Source organism: Callionymus lyra, chromosome 1 (assembly GCF_982586985.1).
Source record: "Callionymus lyra chromosome 1, fCalLyr1.hap1.1, whole genome shotgun sequence".
Lineage (NCBI taxonomy): Eukaryota > Metazoa > Chordata > Actinopteri > Syngnathiformes > Callionymidae > Callionymus > Callionymus lyra.
In genome coordinates, this window is record NC_141818.1 from 40229667 (window position 1) to 40247490 (window position 17824).

General features: G+C 39.8%; 1 protein-coding gene across 3 annotated transcripts in view; it reads left to right on the forward strand.

The window, feature by feature from the left end:
* The window catches only part of sh3gl2a (SH3 domain containing GRB2 like 2a, endophilin A1), a 34380-nt gene extending 16996 nt beyond the window's left edge, over positions 1-17384 (forward strand). Inside the window, exons 2-11 of one of the 3 annotated variants that reach the window (XM_087807413.1) lie at positions 7492-7560; positions 7939-8011; positions 8878-9021; positions 9149-9282; positions 9364-9522; positions 10807-10910; positions 10981-11096; positions 12677-12804; positions 14677-14688; positions 14774-14975. In XM_087807413.1, coding sequence (XP_087663539.1) covers positions 7492-7560; positions 7939-8011; positions 8878-9021; positions 9149-9282; positions 9364-9522; positions 10807-10910; positions 10981-11096; positions 12677-12804; positions 14677-14688; positions 14774-14839 — 1005 coding nt within the window. In that variant the 3' untranslated portion in view covers positions 14840-14975. Of the gene's footprint in view, positions 1-7491; positions 7561-7938; positions 8012-8877; positions 9022-9148; positions 9283-9363; positions 9523-10806; positions 10911-10980; positions 11097-12676; positions 12805-14676; positions 14689-14773 lie in introns of all 3 variants that reach the window. The other 2 variants (XM_087807407.1, XM_087807422.1) reach the window with 2 other exon arrangements.
* Positions 17385-17824: the final 440 nt, after the last annotated feature.

Here is a 17824-nt window from a genome sequence, read left to right on the forward strand (position 1 = left end):
TAGTAATACTGCAGAACCTTCTGGAGTAATACTACGGAGCCTTGTGTAGTAATACCGAGAACCTCCTTGAGCAATACTACAGAGCCTTGTATAGTAATACCGAGAACCTCCCGGAGTAATACTACAGAGCAGTTTGTAGTAATACCGAGAACCTCCCGGAGTAATACTACAGAGCCTTGTGTAGTAATACCGAGAACCTCCCGGAGTAATACTACAGAGCCTTGTGTAGTAATACCGAGAACCTCCCGGAGTAATACTACAGAGCCTTGTGTAGTAATACCGAAAACCTCCCTGAGTAATAATACAGAGCCATGTGTAGTAATACTGAAAACCTCCAGGAGTAATACTACAGAGCCTTGTGTAGTAATACCGAGAACCTCCTGGAGTAATACTACAGAGTTGTTTGTAGTAATACCGAGAACCTCCTGGTGTAATACTACAGAGCCGTTTGTAGTAATACCGAGAACCTCCTGGAATAATACTACAGAGCCGTTTGTAGTAATACCGAGAACCTCCTGGAATAATACTACAGAGCTGTGTACAGTAATACCGCGAACCTCCCGGAGTATTACTACAGAGCCGTGTGTAGTCATTTAGATTTACCGGATTATGAGACACTGAGGTTTTAATTGAATTTATTAAGAATAGGTTTATGTAAAGCATTTGCAAACATCAATAAATAGTTTGCTACTGTACAACATTTCTTTCTGTTATCTGATCAAACTCTGGATGTGTTTTTCTTTGTAAAATATACTTTAATCTTTTTTTGACATGGAGAGTGAATCTTGCAAACGTCCTTGATGTCGACACGAGTCTTCAACTTGATTTTTATTTTATTTTAATTGTTGAAGTGGAAAACACGTCACATCGCCTTCATCCTCTATACGTATAGAAAGATGACGCCTCATGTTTTCCATCGTTCACCTCAAGATTCAAACGAGGAGTTTTGAAAGCAAAGATGAACACGACCGACGTGTGAACTTCTAACAGCGGCTTCAAACGTTGCTCTGCTGGAGTGGAGTTTGTCCGGCGAGCTCTCACTCCGGGGCTTGTTTGAGAAGCAAAACGCTTGTGAAGGTTTGAGACCAGGCCTGAAGGTCCACAGGGCAGCGAGGCCTCGTTACGCAATCGCTCATTTTTCATCCGTCATCCACCGTCAACACGTTGGATTGATCAGAAGATACTCTGATGGATTGTAGTTACATTTTTTTTCAGTGTAACAAAGAATAGTAACCTGCAAACTATACAATAAAATAAGGCTTTTAGAAAATATTAATACGTTGATATATCGCAATATTTCTTTATCGATTTGTATTTTCTTTGCTTTAAATTGATATTTTATTTTGTACCATAGTCATTTTGTGGTTTGCAGTCCAATAAAGTGTGTTTAAACATAAAAAAATAAAAAAAATCTTTATATAATTGAAAAATTAACATGTAAATATTCATGTGTTTGTTCAATTTTGTGTAACAATGAATTAAACTCTCAGCCACAGGATGAAGGCAGTCGTTACATCCTCAAATCTGTTTCTACCTATTTTAACTATTTAATCCTACGAGATCCCAGACTTGACTGAGGACGAGAGGATACAGTGCCCCTTTTTAAAGCTGATTTTTTTTTTGGTCATGTTTTCTTTTAAAAAAAAGCAGTTACGACTTTGTCAAGAGTCATGTGGTCTGTAAATCCTGCAACACCAGAGTCAAGTACTCGACAATACTACAGTATCACAATATTTGTAATCATTGTCCATGTACCATGTAATTTAAAACCACTCGAAGGTGATTCTTAATCGATTCCTCTTGTTTTCTCCACACAAGGTTTTTTTTTTTTTTTCTTTCCCCCACTTATAGTCTCACTAATCACTCTTGTCATTTTTAATCCCGCTCCTCCACCTGGGGCGTATTTAAAGCAGGGGCCTCGGTGTGCCCGGCCCAGATTAGACGAGTGAACCGAGGGGGCGGGGGGGTGACGCCGCCGCACACCCTGATCCTCACATTGGGCTGCATGTGACAGCACAGTTGTAGACGGCGAACAGTCAGAGGAGGACGAGGATCTCTGTCCTCACTCTGCTGCCGTTTGTCATCTTTTCAACGCATGCTGAGCTGCTGCGGTTATTTTTAGACGTGGATATTATTATTATATTTCCACTAATTGAAAGCATTCTTTAGTCAATATTTTTCTACTCCATGCCTTTTACAATCTAATATATTTTTTTAAATGTGATGCCTTTTTAAATACAATATTAAAATGTTGTTATAATTACATTGACACATTGCATGGAAAATATATTTTATGATGTAAGTAAGTAAGTATTTTTTATTTGTACAGTGCTTTTCCAGACCAGGGTCACAACGCGCTTAAACAATCAAAACAATATTCAATAAAGTATATATTTTAAAGATCAAGATAAAACTGATAACACAACAGGAGTTCCAGAAAATCAAGGAAAAGCCTGAACAAATAGAAACGTCTCAAGATGTTTCTTAAAGGAGTCGGTGTCGCATGATTGGCTGAAAGTTCAAGTAGCTTGGTACTAATTCTGCAACACCAGAGTCAAGTACTCAGTACTTTCTTGGAATTACAAAAAAAATATTGGATTTAAAAAAAAGCTATGACTTGAAAATATTGAATTACTGGAATTATAATATGAAACTCGATGTGTCAAAAAGTAGATCAAATATTCAATTTTGTGTAACAATGAATTAAACTCTCAGCCACAGGATGAAGGCAGTCGTTACTCAAATCTGTTTCTATCTATTTTAACAATTTACTCCTATGAGATCCCCAGACTTGACTGAGGATGAGAGGATACAGTGGACTCCTGCTCTTTTAAAGCTGATTTATTTTTGTTTATTTAAAACTCAATGTGTCAAAAAGTCGTTCAAATATTTCATTTATTTAATTCAATTTTTCAAAAGTTAAAAAAGAAAATCAATTATTCAAAAAAATAGGTTTAAAGCCAAAAAAACACTTGAAATGTTGTAATGTAGCCACTAAATATTCTGATGGCGCTGATATTCTTCACATGGTTTTCATATCAGATATAGAAGCGACTGATCCAGGAGCAGCTCAGTATCAACCAATCGTCAAACCCGTCACTCAAAACACAACCAAGCATTCGTTTTTTGATCAACTTCTCTCAGAGACTTTGCTCAAAGCACCAAAAAAAAGTTTGAAAAAAATCCCTCGAATCTCAAATGAAGTTTGAACCTTCTGACCCGTTACGTCGAGGCTTTCCTGGTGTCAGACACCCGTGTGACACCTGAGGGCGGTCCAGACGTTGGATGCCCTCAGCAGATCGGGGCAAATCGGGGACAGCGTCTCATGATGCCAGCGGGGAACGACTGAACCTTGGCAACGTCTTCATTTGCAAACACACTTCACTTTCTGGACCTGGAAAATGTAGTTTGAGTCGTACAGTGATTGAAAAACATTTAGCTTTTGTTGAGTGAAGTAAGAAACTGATATTTATTTTTAATTTTCATGTTGTTGGGGGTTTGGACAAGAATCTCTGCAATGGCTCAACCGGCCTCGGACCCCTGCAGTGTGGCTGCTGGTGTCGCACTTTAGCTCAGGGAACACATGGAGGAAAATTGTTCCCTAGTGGGCGGGTCTGGTGAAATCCTCGCTTCGCTTATTGCGACTCCATTTTACACTTTTATTTCATCTCAGAGTCCGGATCAAACCTGTACGTTCGACCAAACCCTGGGTTTAAGTGATGGCGCTTCATGACTTGAATGAAGAATAGGTGGGGGGTTGCTGGAAGCTGCACACCACCATCTTGGATGGGGGATGATAATGCTCTTAGTTGAAACGTGCCTGAATGGAATACAACAAAAACGTGTAAATCAGATATAATATGACTTCTTTTTTTTTAACAAATATTTATCCTACACTATAATTTGGTTCCTTTTTTTTCATCTGGAATATTTTTGTTGTTGTTTTATTTTCAAATATGTTGATTATTGATAATAATACAATCAACGTTTGCACAGTGATAGTACATATGTTTTTTTCAGTGTAACAAAGAATAGTAACCTGCAAAATATACAATAAAATAAGGCTCTTAAAAAATATTAATACGTTGATATATCGCAATATTTCTTTATCGATTTGTATTTTCTTTGCTTTCAATTCATATTTTATGTTGTACAAAGTCATTTTGTGCTTTGCAGTCCAATAAAGTGTGTTTAAACATAAAAAAAATACTTTCTTTATATAAATAACAAATAAACATGTAAATATTCAGGTGTTTGTTCAATTTTGTGTAACAATGAATTCAACTCTCAGCCACAGGATGAAGGCAGTCGTTACATCCTCAAATCTGTTTCAACCTATTTTAACAATTTAATCCTACGAAATCCCAGACTTGACTGAGGACGAGAGGATACAGTGGACTCCTGCCCCTTTCAAAGCTGTTTTTTTTGTCATGTTTTCTTGTCAAAAAAGCAGTTACGACTTCTTCAAGAATCATGTGGTCTAGAAATTCTGTATCACCAGAGTCAAGTACTCGGACAATACTACAGTATCACAATATTTTGTAATCATTGTCCATGTACCATGTATCGTATCGCTAGATTCTTGCCAATTTACACCTGTAAAATAAAGATCAAATAACAGTGATCAAGGACCCCTACAAGATATACTGTACATATAACCAATATTAATACTCGTAAATTCCAATCTTATTCCATTCACTTGCTTGGACAACACAAACTGTAGTAGCCAGGAAGAGCAGAGAGAGAGAGAGAATGATTTAAATACTTCAAATTATTAGTGGATCCAGATGGTAATATGAAGACTACTCATCTATGAGCTGTTCTTCATCCCGTTGTCGACTTCTGCGGACAATTAAATAAAATCCATTCATCTCTTATTGCGTGATTTGAAAGGCCTTCAAAAAGGCCGTCAAACACTCGTTTCCATCTCGTTGTCCTTCTCGTGCAGCGGTGGATTCTAACTGTGATGTCAGTGTTTCGAGGCCCAAACTCTCTGAAGAGGAAGAGGAATCAATGCAGGGATGGTGTTTCACTGCAGAGGAAGTGTGTGTCACAACTCCACACGCTACAGTCTCCCGCCACGTTTGACGTCACGCATCGTGATGTCAAACCATCTCATTATAATTCCCTGGAACGTTTTTTTTTTCCATCCTTCATTTATGACCAATTACTAACAATCGCTGTGAGTGATTGAGGAAGAAGTCGTGGTGAAATATCGCTGCAGTTCCTCGCACATCTATCATCCATCAGAAGGTGATATTTAATAGAATCCTAGTGTTGATGAATGTGTTGGCGTCTGGTTTTCTTCGCATCACGTCGCTCTAACCTGGAACTATAAACCACAAAATAATGACCAATTCAAGTGATTTTGAACTGCCGTATATTTATAAATTGGTCTTCAAACCTATGCTCGTGCTTGCTTTGTTTTGTTTTTGCCATTATTTCTCCAGGCTCATACACACAAAATGTAATTGACATCAACACAAAAAGCTAGTTTAACAACGGTGCTACACAGCCCCCCTAACCCCCACACAAAAGGGCACCAGAAGAAAAACCTTGTTCCCAAAAATAGCTCTCCAAATTGTGTTGACTATTGCGGATTTGTGTTTGTTTCTTGAATATTATTCCTTCTAGATGATAAAAAAAATCAGTCGAATCCTCCAAGTCAAGGGCCATGGTTCTCAGTCAGAAAGAGGTATTCATAGTGTTGTTCTTTATTATGTTTTTAAAGTAAAAGGAACTCTTGGTATGAAACAGTTTTAGAGATGCAAGTAAATGTTAATCCATCCATGACAATACAAACCCAGATAGAGATAGATTAGATAGATAGATGATGGATGGATGGATGGATGGATGGATAGATGGATAGATGGATGGATAAAACCTTATTGATCCCTCTGAAATAAGGATTTTTAAAAGAATTTGCACCAAAAATGGAACTTCATTTGTGGCCGAGATCCACAGCTACACTTGCCCTTCCTTGTAAAATGTACCATTTATTTAAGAGCTTGTTGATGGTGTTTGTTGTCGTCCCATACACTCCTCTTATAATGTTTTATTTCTTAAATGTTGACATGTAATGGACACCGGCATCCGTGAGCCTCACAGGTTCCGCTCAAGCACCTCCTCTTCGAGTCAGCAATGAAAGAGATGAGAGAAAGATGAAGGTGCACACTTGTGCAACCTGACATCTGAGGCAGGGTGGGTTACCCGTTTCCACGGCAACAGTCGTGAGGAGGATGATATGATGTACTGCTTCCATGAGTGTTTTTTTTGCGTCGTTGTCAGTTCGTGCAGCTTCACAAGAGGCTTTAGAAGCTCGGATGAGTCAGAGTCTCTACGGAAGTCTGCAGCTTTCTCCACTGCTGTCACCAGATTACTGCTCTGCACACTGTAAAAAGTCAGTTCTCTCCACTCTGTACTTATCGTACTTTGTCTTACTAGAGGTCTTCTGTACTGACCTCAGATATCTTGTCTCATTCCCTGATAAGGTTTGATGCTCCCCCCGGAAGGATTTCGCCTTGTCTCCCCGTCGGCTGGTTCTCTGGGGGGCCCGTGTGGCCTGGTTGTGTCAAATCACTGCCTCCCCGAGGCTGACAATTCCTTTAAAAAAAGTGTTGATTTAGGCAGGCGGACATTTTTGTGTGAGAGCTGCTTCACAAGTCCAGCTCCCTGCAGTTATGTCCCGTCACCTTTCGCTGGATTCAGAAACTAAAGTTACATCATGTGGAAAATAATGCCAAGGCAGCAAAAAAGCCTGGCTCTGCCCCCGGGGTCTCCTCCATCTGGGGCCCCCTAAAAGAAAATCCTTAACTTACTTCAACTTACTTATTTGTCTTTTTTGGACGAAGATGATGGACAAAGACAACTGAGCTCCGCTCACTACATTAAAATGAACAAACATTTTTGTCTATAACCCCCTAAAAAAGGAACAGATTGATCTGAAAATAATCCCAACCCTTAGTCGACATGAGTAGAAAATGAGTAAAATATCCCTTTTGATTCTCTGAATCAGGGACCATGGTTCTCAGTCAGAGAGGTGTATTCATGATGTTTTGTATTATATTTGTAAAGTAATATAAACTATTTTCAAGATGTTATTTTGTGCAAAATATTATCGCACAATACAATTCTTAATATGGAGTTTCGTATAAAAAATGGGACTTTATTTTTGGCCGACATGCACAGCTACACTTGTTCTTCCTTGTAAAATATACCATTCATTCCTTTATTTATGATCTTAGCAGGGAGTCTTTTCAAGCTACTGTAGGTTGGAGACGTTGGTTTCCAGTCCCATTACAAGACGATGTCGCTTCCATTATTTTATGACCCCCTGATCAAAATACTAGATTCCTGTCATCCTGTGTTGACGTGTCAGACAAATGACACAAAGAGATGCAGTTATAGATTTGTTTTTCTGGGTTATCAGCGAGTGGATTCATCTTGTGAATGTTTTTTTTCTGACCACAGCATTTGTCTTCTCTCTTGCAGAAAGTGAGTGAGAAGGTCGGGGGGGCGGAGGGAACGAAGCTCGATGAGGACTTCACTGAAATGGAGAAGGTGAGATTTCACGCGTGTCTGCTTCACAAAAGAACATGAAGAGATCAAGCTAATATATATATGACAAAGTAGGTTGTGGATATCACTTACAGTATGTTTGTACCAAGATGTATTTTTACAGCAGCAGATTTCTTTGTCTCGCCTCCTCCCTTTGTAGAAGAAAACAACACATTCTCATCTCTCTTGGCTGGTTTATTGATTCACTTCCTTCTGCGCCTCGCTCGCCTACTTAATGAATATTTCTGCCTTCGCACAGACGCTCATTTTTCTTCGCCTCTCAGATCGTCTTCCAGGTCGACTAGAAACCAGCAGGATTGATCCTCCCTGTTCATGTCGGTTGGTGTTGTCGAGATCATTTGAAATCTTGTTTTCTTTTAGAAAATGGACACCACCACTCGGGCAGTGATGGAGATCATGACCAAGACCACCGAGTATCTGCAGCCCAACCCAGGTGACCTACTCGACGCCACATGATCACGACAGTATCTGATCGTCTAACACTGTCGGACAACGACACACAAGCCCAGGAACATCGCTGTGCCTTAAAGCAGCACCATTAAAAGATTAGATGCATTTATTTCTGGCTCCCCCCAGTGTTAGAACAGTGTAATTGATTTAAAAGTGTAATTAAAGTGCAACTATGAAAACAGTCGACGAAAACAAGTAAAAGGCTTTTGCTTCCTGTAATCTCTTCCTGGAATCCTTAAAGGGATAGTTCATCCAAAATTCCAATCATTTTCTACTCACTCATGTCGACCATGTTGGGATTATTATCAGAGTAATCCGTCTGTTGTTGTTTTTTTTAAGTTAAATGCAGACTTAAAAACCTCCCTCACCCTCACCTCCATGATGCTTGCCTGTAACAATAGATCACCTCGACATGAAGAATTGTTTAGAAAGAATTAAAATAGTCTAGATTTCAATGTATTTTCTTGTATGTAGCGGAAGCTAAAAGGCTAACATGCTGCACGGACAGGAAACGCTCCGGGTAGATCTCGCAATACATTTCAATTTACTGTCCAATCCCAACCCTTAGTCCACGTGAGGGTGAGAATTTTATTTGGCGTGGAAATATCCTTTAGGTGCTTAAACTTAACTAAGCTTCAATTATGGAAATGAATGGAATGGCCGTCTCCGAGCCACAGTTATTGTGATTAAGTTAAATGATCAGGCTGCACCGGTCAAAGTTGCACAGTGAATTAAAACCAATCATCACAGAAAATGTTTAAAAAAATGTCAAAATATTACATAGTGCTGCTTTAAAATACATATCATGTGTCCACGGGTTTAGATTCACTGAGATTTTGTTTTCCGCAGCCACCAGAGCCAAGATGAGCATGATGAACTCCATGTCTCGTATGCGAGGTCAGGAGAATAAACCCGGATACATCCAGACTGAAGCCATCTTGGGAGAGTCCATGACGCGGTTTGGAAGGGAGCTGGGAGAGGAATCAAATTTCGGTAGGATGTTCACCTTTGAGGGATGAATATGAGATTTAGATTCGGTGAAACTTTCCCTTACCGACACCGAGCAGTCACCTGGTTGTGAGTGATGAGGACTACAGTATTGTCATTTGGGACTCTCCAGGTGTGGCTCTGATCGATGCCGGGGAAGCCATGCGTGAACTGGCCGAGGTGAAGGACGCTCTGGACATGGAAGTGAAACAAAACTTCATCGATCCGCTGCAGAACCTCCACGAGAAAGACCTGAAGGAGATCCAGGTTCTGCCTCTAACATCCTGGCACTCAGATGGACTCTGACATTTTTGTTTAACCCTCATGCGTTTCCTTGTCGTTCGGCAGCATCACTTGAAGAAAATGGAGGGTCGCCGTCTGGACTTTGACTACAAGAAGAAGCGTCAGGGCAAAGTGACCGAGGACGAGCTCAAACAAGCTCTGGAGAAATTTGACGAGTCCAAGGACATTGCAGAGCTCAGCATGTTCAACCTCCTGGAGAGTGATGTAAGAGTGATGTAAAGATCTGCAACAACATCGATGATGGTTAAATACAAAAATTTTCTGACAGTGTTACATGGCAATTTAAGAGTCAAATGAAAATTAATAAAAGTACAGCAACAAAACTTACAGTGATGGTTCACCCAAAACTCACTAATTTTTACTGAACTTCATGTTGAGTCAGGATTATTTTCATAGTAACCTGTTCCTTTTTGAAGTAACAGGCAGAAATATATATTTCCGTATGACAGTCACGAACGTTGCCAAATTTTCTTTGTTGACACGAGGGGTGTAAGAAAATATCTATATAACGATATATTGTGATATTTTTATTCAATTCTGTATCGATATTCAAAAGCAGTGTAATGATATCTTTCAAAATATATATTTATCTGTGCTGACGTCACGCGGCTCTGCTGCAGTGAAGATGTGAGCGGAGGTGTGGAGGAGGAGAAATCACGCTTGAATATCCAACAACACTCACTTTATTAAACATCTAAAGATGCATCACAACAAAATAATATGAGCGGATCGAAGAAACAAGAAAGACGAAACAAAACAAAGCCGTTAACTTTGCTGTTCTGTAGAGACGAGAGAAACGTTCAGTCGACGCATGAAAGTCAACAATAACAAACGTTCTTGTTGGTGTTAATGTTGACTTCATCATTGGAATCTTACTTCTACAATAAATAATGTTTAATACTGGTTTAATAAAGGCTGACAGCGCTGAGTTCTGTGTGTGTGACGTCACCGGACCCTCGGGTAACTGAACTAACTTCAGGATCAATGACACAAAAATTAATTTAACCAGTTTAGTTTAGTCATAACACCGTTAAACGCTTTACCAACTTACTTTTAAATCTTGTTTTTCACAGATCAAATGATTAATTATTTTTTTTTACAAAAAATAATGACTAAAATAACTTTGAATTAAAGTAAAATGTTATTTCAAAAGTTTATATTTAACAGAAGGTTTTAAAGCTTATGATTCCACTCATTTTGGCTTTAAATTAATTTAATTTGGTGTGAACTGTCACTTCAAATGTAACAGTAGCACATTTTATTGAAAGGAACAATCTTTTATTTTGAAAAACCCTAAACTCATGCTTGTGTCTTTTGTTCATACACAATAATAACAATGTATAATTGAATGTAATTATGTCCAAAGATGGCACGATTATTGGTCCAGAACTCAATCCCACAGTAACTACATTAAAAACAACATATTTTGTATTTGAGATGTTGGTATTGGTGGATGAATATTTCACAGCGGTTTGATCTGATCCACAGATCGAACAGGTGAGTCAGCTGTCCGCTCTGGTCCAGGCTCAGGTGGAGTACCACACCCGCGCGTCAGAGATACTCACACAGCTCTCCAGTAAGATCGACGAAAGGTCAGCAAGCTTTTTCTTCCGACTCCTTGAAGAGAGACAACAATGAATCAGTTTTTTCTGTGACTCCTAGAATAAAGGATTGCTCCAACAAACCGAGGAAAGAGTACACTCCGAAGCCACGGACGTCTCTGGACTTCTCCCTCAGCGAGAACCACAACGGAGGCATCCACAGCGCTCGCTCCCCCGGTGAGTCTACACTCATGCACGCTCACACTCGTGTCAACCTTTCTTCGGGTTTTTTCAAGGATACTACGGAGCTCCAGACATGACATGGTGAAATTAAAAATGTATCTGTGGCCACGAAATACTAGTTCGTAGCAGATTCTTTATTTTAGTGTTGAGGCAAAATAGGCTTCGTCTCATTTTTTTTGTTACGACATTATTTATAACATGTTTAGCGTGATTGCCTCACAGCAGGAAGGTTGCTGGTTCGCTTCCAGGTCGGGAGGGAGCCAACATGTGACCTTTCTGTGTTGCGTGGGTTTACTCCGGGCACACACTAAAACATACAGAGGTTGATTGGGATCTTGGGGGAAATTGTCTGTAGATATGAATGTGTGTGTGAATGGTTGCGTGTCTTTGTGTGCCCTGTGATAGACTGGCGTCCTGTCCAGGGTGTCCCCTGCCTCTTGACCGAAAACACTGAGATAGTCTCCCCACGAACCCCACAAGCAGCAAAGAAAATGAATGATTGAATGAATTGACACCCTAGAGATTGTTCTTAAAGGATCCTCCACCTCCATATTTTTACAATTTGTTGGACAACAAGAGAGATTTTACATTGTTCTCTGTTTAAATTCTGAATATTTATAAACAATCATTACACACACGTTACACATATTTTGTTGTTGAGGCCTGGTTAAGTGTCTTTTTATACAGAATATGCTTTAAACGGAAATGGAAGCGCAAATAAATCACAATTCTGCATAAACTTATCTCTTAAATAGTAGTGACCCTTTTTGTGGTGATTCAGAATATGGCCCCCCAGAGAAGAAGGTATTATGTTCGCGTGTCATAGCTTTTCATGAACAGCAAGATAAGAAAACCTTCACTAGAATACTCTGAGCCTGCCGAGAAAATATATATTTTTTAATGAATTGATTGATCTAAAGATTAAAAAAAAAATCTTTAATAATATATCGATATATTTAATCCTCAACAACATTATGGTTTAGATGATGGATGGATGGATGGATGGATGGATGGATGGATGGATGGATAGATAGATAGATAGACAATCTAAATATAAAGAACATAGATCAAGAATAAAGACAAAGAGAAAAGATACAAAGATGGAATATCATCTTTTCATTCCACTCCTGCCCATCTCTGAAACTGTCAGCAGTGAGTCCAGCTTCATGCAGTTTATAATAGTTCTGTATAAATATTCCGATTTAAAAAGAAAATAACGAGGTAGTACACTCTTCAAAATATGCTCTGTGGTGTCAATTATGTGACAATATAAATAAACAAAAAGAAAAAAAAACAGAGGAAGCAAATATTTACAAGTTATTACCCAGAATAATCGTCTCATGTCTGGAGCTTCGTAGGATTTGTTGTCGCTCCTTCTTCGCCTCCAACTGTGACGTCGGTAAATTCTCAAACGCATATTTGACTTCAACCAGCGTCACGATACAAAGCAAGACCGTCTGAGAATTTACTCGTTCGCCGTTCCCTTCTTTAGTTTTCCTCCTCCTCAGTGACCACCTTTTCTGCTAAAATCTCACTTTAATTTTTTCTCTTTCTTTCAATGTTTTTGTGAACAGGCGCGAAGTCTCCAGGTGAGCCTCGGTCACTCTCCCTGATGTTTCTTCATCTTATTCTCTTGTATAACCCTCCACTCTTCTTCTTTTCCTCCTTTCTCCCTTCTTTGCTTTTGCAGCAAGGTCTCCAGGTGAGCCTCAAAGTGACTCCTGGAGAAGATATCTTCTCCTTCACTTAACCATCCTTCATTCCCTCTCACACGTGAACAGAAGGATCAAGTGTGTCCGGCCGACGTCACTTGTTGCTTCTGTTTCTCATTATTCCTGGAGTGTTTGGTACTTTCATCTCACGCCTCTGCTGTTAACGTTTATTTTCCTCATCCCCGCCATCATCACCAGCTCATGATCCGATCTTCTCGTTAATCTGAGCGTTTCTTTTGTCTTTTGTTTCCTTTGCAGCCAGATCTCCAGGTGAGCACCATGACTTGGGAGGAGATTCTAATTCCTCGTGTGTTTTTGTTCTTCATTTTATGTTGGACTCTTTGGTTTCAGTGCAGCTCGTCTGCAGTGTTGCTTTTCTTTTTTTTGTCTAACCTCTTGTCTGTTTATTTTTCTACTCGTGAAATTTAGACATTTTGTCATTTTAATTACCGACAAAAATGTTTGAAGGCAAACTTTTTTATTCTCAAAACGGACTGAATGTGTGTTCGTAGCTGTTTGAAGCCGTGGGAAAAGTACTGAGTGCGTTTATCACGTGAGCAACAAACTGGAAACTGGTTTTGTGAGTAAACTGCCTTTAAAGTCAGAAATAAATGGTTTATATCAGGAGGAGGCTCCTGACAATGAAGCCTCGGGAAGTAATACTACGAATACATGCAGAGTTATACTACAGAGCTTGGCGGAGTAATACTACGAAGCCTTTTGGAGTTATACTACGAAGACCTGCATAGTTATTCTACAGAGCTTAGCGGAGTAATACTACTAAGACTTGCATAGTTATTCTACAGAGCTTGGCGGAGTAATGCTACGAAGACTTGCGGAGTTATATTACAGAGCTTGGCGGAGTAATACTACGAAAACTTGCAGAGTTTTACTACAGAGCTTGGTGGAGTTATAATAAGAAGACTTGTGGCGTTATACTACAGAACTTAGTGGTGTTATATTAAGAAGACTTGGGCGTTATACTACAGAACTTAGTGGTGTTATATTAAGAAGACTTGGGCGTTATACTACAGAACTTGGCGGAGTAATACTACGAAGACTTGCAGAGATTTACTACAGACCTTGGCGGAGTAATACTACGAAGACTTGCGGAGTTATACTACAGAACTTGGCGGGGTAATACTACAAAGACTTGCGCCGTTATACTACAGAACTTGGTGGCGTAATACTACGAAGACTTGCAGAGATTTACTACAGACCTTGGCGGAGTAATACTACAAAGACTTGTGCGTTATACTACAGAACTTGGCGGAGTAATACTTCGAAGACTTGCGGAGTTATGCTACAGAACTTGGTTGAGTAATACTAACAAGACTTGCTTGAAAGGTGACGAGAGCATGATCCATTATGACATAATAATGGACTTCACTCTGCTTTGTTTATACACTGAGTCCTTTGGAGGTAAAGACTTCCGGGATCGATTACAAGTGTTGAAAAACCCACTCACAGTAGAGTGGGTGTGGCTATGGTAAAGAATTTAATCTCCAGAAAATGTGTTTTCCGTGGGCGGAGCTTAAGATAATCTTCTAATGAAAAGAGAGTTTTGTACAAACAGACACTGATGATACAATAGAGATTCCAAGATCTATTTCAGACACACTTAAATCAACACATTAGCACTAAACTTGTTTTTAGTTTGTGTTTTGTGTTTTTTCTGGCAAAACAAACGAGCTACTATAAAAAAGAGTTGCCTTCAAACATTGCAGATTATCTTTTATGTCGACTCCGAATCACGAAATGTCAAACAACTAACCTCCCGACTGTGTGTCCTTCACTGACTGACCTGCTTCTGGTTTGTCTCCCTGTCCTTCTCCTCCTCCACCTCTTCCTACCTCCTCCAGCCAGGTCTCCAGGTGAGCCCCCCTCCTCTTAAAAGCCTTCCTCCCTGAACGCCCTTCGACCCCCCCCGCCTCACTCTCTGCTCCCTCTCTCCTGCAGCACCCATGGACCAGCCCTGCTGCCGCGCTCTCTACGACTTCGACCCGGAGAACGAGGGTGAGCTAGGCTTCAAGGAGGGCGACATCATCACCCTGACCAATAAGATCGACGACAACTGGTACGAGGGGATGTTGCACGGCAGCTCCGGCTTCTTCCCCATCAACTACGTGGATATCCTGGTGCCGCTGCCTCACTAGAGCAGCCGCCAGAACCCCTTCCCCGAAACCCCCCCTAGTTCCCCGACCCCCCCCTGTACTCCCTGTTACCTTTCCTTAACAACCCCCTGCTCTGAGTCCACACAGCAGCAACACAATAAAGATAAAAAAAAACACCACATCGACGGCGCGTGAAATAAAATGGCCTCGATGTGGTCGCTCCCCGAGCGTTCGGGGGACTTTAATGTCATTTTTCTCTCCGTCCCCGCTTTCTGTTCACGTCGGCTGTCAGTCTGTCATGAGTCGAACGTAAACATCTGCAAAAAAAAAACTACACAAACTCGACCGTTGTTCTCTCCAGCTTTTTACCTTCGGAAAACCTCCCGACCAAAGTCACGTGCTTCACTCTGAACTCGTCCGGTAGATACTTTGTTCGTTTATTCAGCCTCCTTTTAAAACAAAGGGTCGTCGATCGAGTCCTGTGTGGAGCAGACGGAAACATGGAGTGCCCGAAAACACAGGTTTTGTCATTGATATTAACGTAAGAATCGAAGTGATTATTAAGAAATAAATAAACTAATATGAGCTATTTTTAGTTATTATCATTATATTTATCCACACGAATGTATCTTTAGTTACACCAGACCTTCAGATAATACAATAAATTACATAATATTAGAGTCTTAAAGGTGTTTTACCTAAAAGAAAACACATATCTAAAACAAATGATCCTCTAATATAGTGAAAATGAGTTAAAATAAAAGATGGTGGATTAATAATAATGATTAAACTAAATTAAAACGGGTCGAATACAAGTTACTAGTCTGTAGATTGTGTTAAATGTCTGAAGAACTATTAACTCGGTATTATTAAGAGGAAGAAAACGTCTTTAATCCTCAAAAAATACAAAAGTATTCTGACTCCAATAATATCTCGCTTTGGTCGAGCTCTCGGCGCGTCCGGCTCGTCCAGATCCCTCTTGGGCGAGGTTAAAGGTTAAAGATATTTTCAGGTCATTAATTGAAAAGCGGAAGATCGTTTAGTGATAATCTGGACTGAGTTACTGCCTTTAACTTACCAATTATTTTTCTTTTCACTTTTATTTAACATCGACTATAAGGGGGGGTGTTACAAAGCCTGAATATTTATTTCAAATTTTGAGTTATTTCCTTGTACATGCATATACATTTAACGCCGTTTAATTTTGATTTTTTTTACCATATTTAAGTTCCAGAAAACATATTTAAAAATACAGTATTATATAAGATTGTGACATCAGTGAATAAAGTAGTATTTCAATAATATTTTTATTTTTTTCTTAGACCTAGTATTGGGGAAACGACTGTGTGTTGAAAATAGCATTTATGTATTTAGGATTCATTCAGTTTCACAAACGTTATCCTTTAATCATTAGGGTTTTTTTGTTTTTTTCAATTCTTTCATATCTTGCCGAGGATTAAAGTTGATCGTTTAGAAATATCACGACTTGATGAACATATCGAGGACGTGCGAGCGGATCTTAAATCAAAGACAAATGTTGAGGATCAATGATTACGGTTCACGACTGGTTCCTGGTCCTGGTCCTGGTCCTGGTCCTGGTCCTGGTCCTGGTCCTGGTCCTGGTCCTGGTCCTGGTCCTGGTCCTGGTCCTGGTCCTGGTCCTGGTCCTGACGATCAACCACAACCAGCAGTCGACAACGTTCCGTGCGACCCTGGATCAGCTCAAACTTCTGGGTCAAAATAAAAAACCCACATGTATTTATGGTGACGACACCAGAGCGACGGGAGAAGATTGTAGGCTCGGTGTCGGTGGAATGTCTGTGGAGGTGGAGGTTAGATGACGAGCTGATGGTTTGTAGTATCCGTGACGTGAGGGTTTGCTTTTTTTTTTTTTTTTTCTTCCCGAGCACGAATTGATGTGACAATAATCAGTGTGACAAATGTGTCGTGAAGGTTGTGCGGCGATGAACTCAGCTTGTGTAACGACTCCCATGTTGTCGCTGCTCCGTAACACAACTGATGCAATATTGGCGTTTATTTTTTTTCTTTTGTTCAGAGAAGCACAATTTAAATTCTTCCCTCGTTTATTTCTCTCATGAATCTGTATTTTTTTTCTCTTTTTTTTTTAAACAATGGTGTGTATCTTTGCCCTCAATGAGGACTGTACAGCTTTTCTGTGTTTTTTGTTTTCACCTGGTGTGTAGAGTCGCTCATCTACAGTAACGTATTATTTTTGTAACCGTGACAAAAGTAAACACATTATAGATATATATACATATATGGTATCTAATCCAGAGGCAACGGTGGCGGACGGATTCTCTTGTGCTGCACATTTGATTTAATTTTTGTTTTTTTGTTTTCATCTGCACTGGATTTTAAGACTGTATGCTCGATGTGAAGGAAAATGATGTGACAGGTCAATGTAATTTATTCAAATAAATGATGACAAACTGTGATCCGGCTGTTGTGTTGTGTTTATGTTGTGTCGAAGTTAGATTGGAAACACACTCACCGGGCGGGTGAAGAGATGGAGAGAGATCTATTATTCATCTTCCTGGAGGACTCTTTCATGTCTTTCCCACCAGAATAAAAACAGGAAGAAAATAGGTCAGGTAAGAACCTCCTGCTCAACGCAACTCGCTCGCCAGTTTTATCTGGTGAGAAATCAACACTGTTTTGCAGAATAGTGGTGTGTTTTTACAAGACTCTGGCGATACGATACGTATCACGATACAGGGGAAACACTGCGATACATTGCGATACTGTAGGAACAATGAGATATTTGTAGTATTGTTAAGTACCTGACTTGAGACTGCATGACTCTTGATGAAGTCGTAACTGCTTTCATTGGTTTCGATACCAAAATATGTCCAAACGTCAGCTTTACAATCTGCTG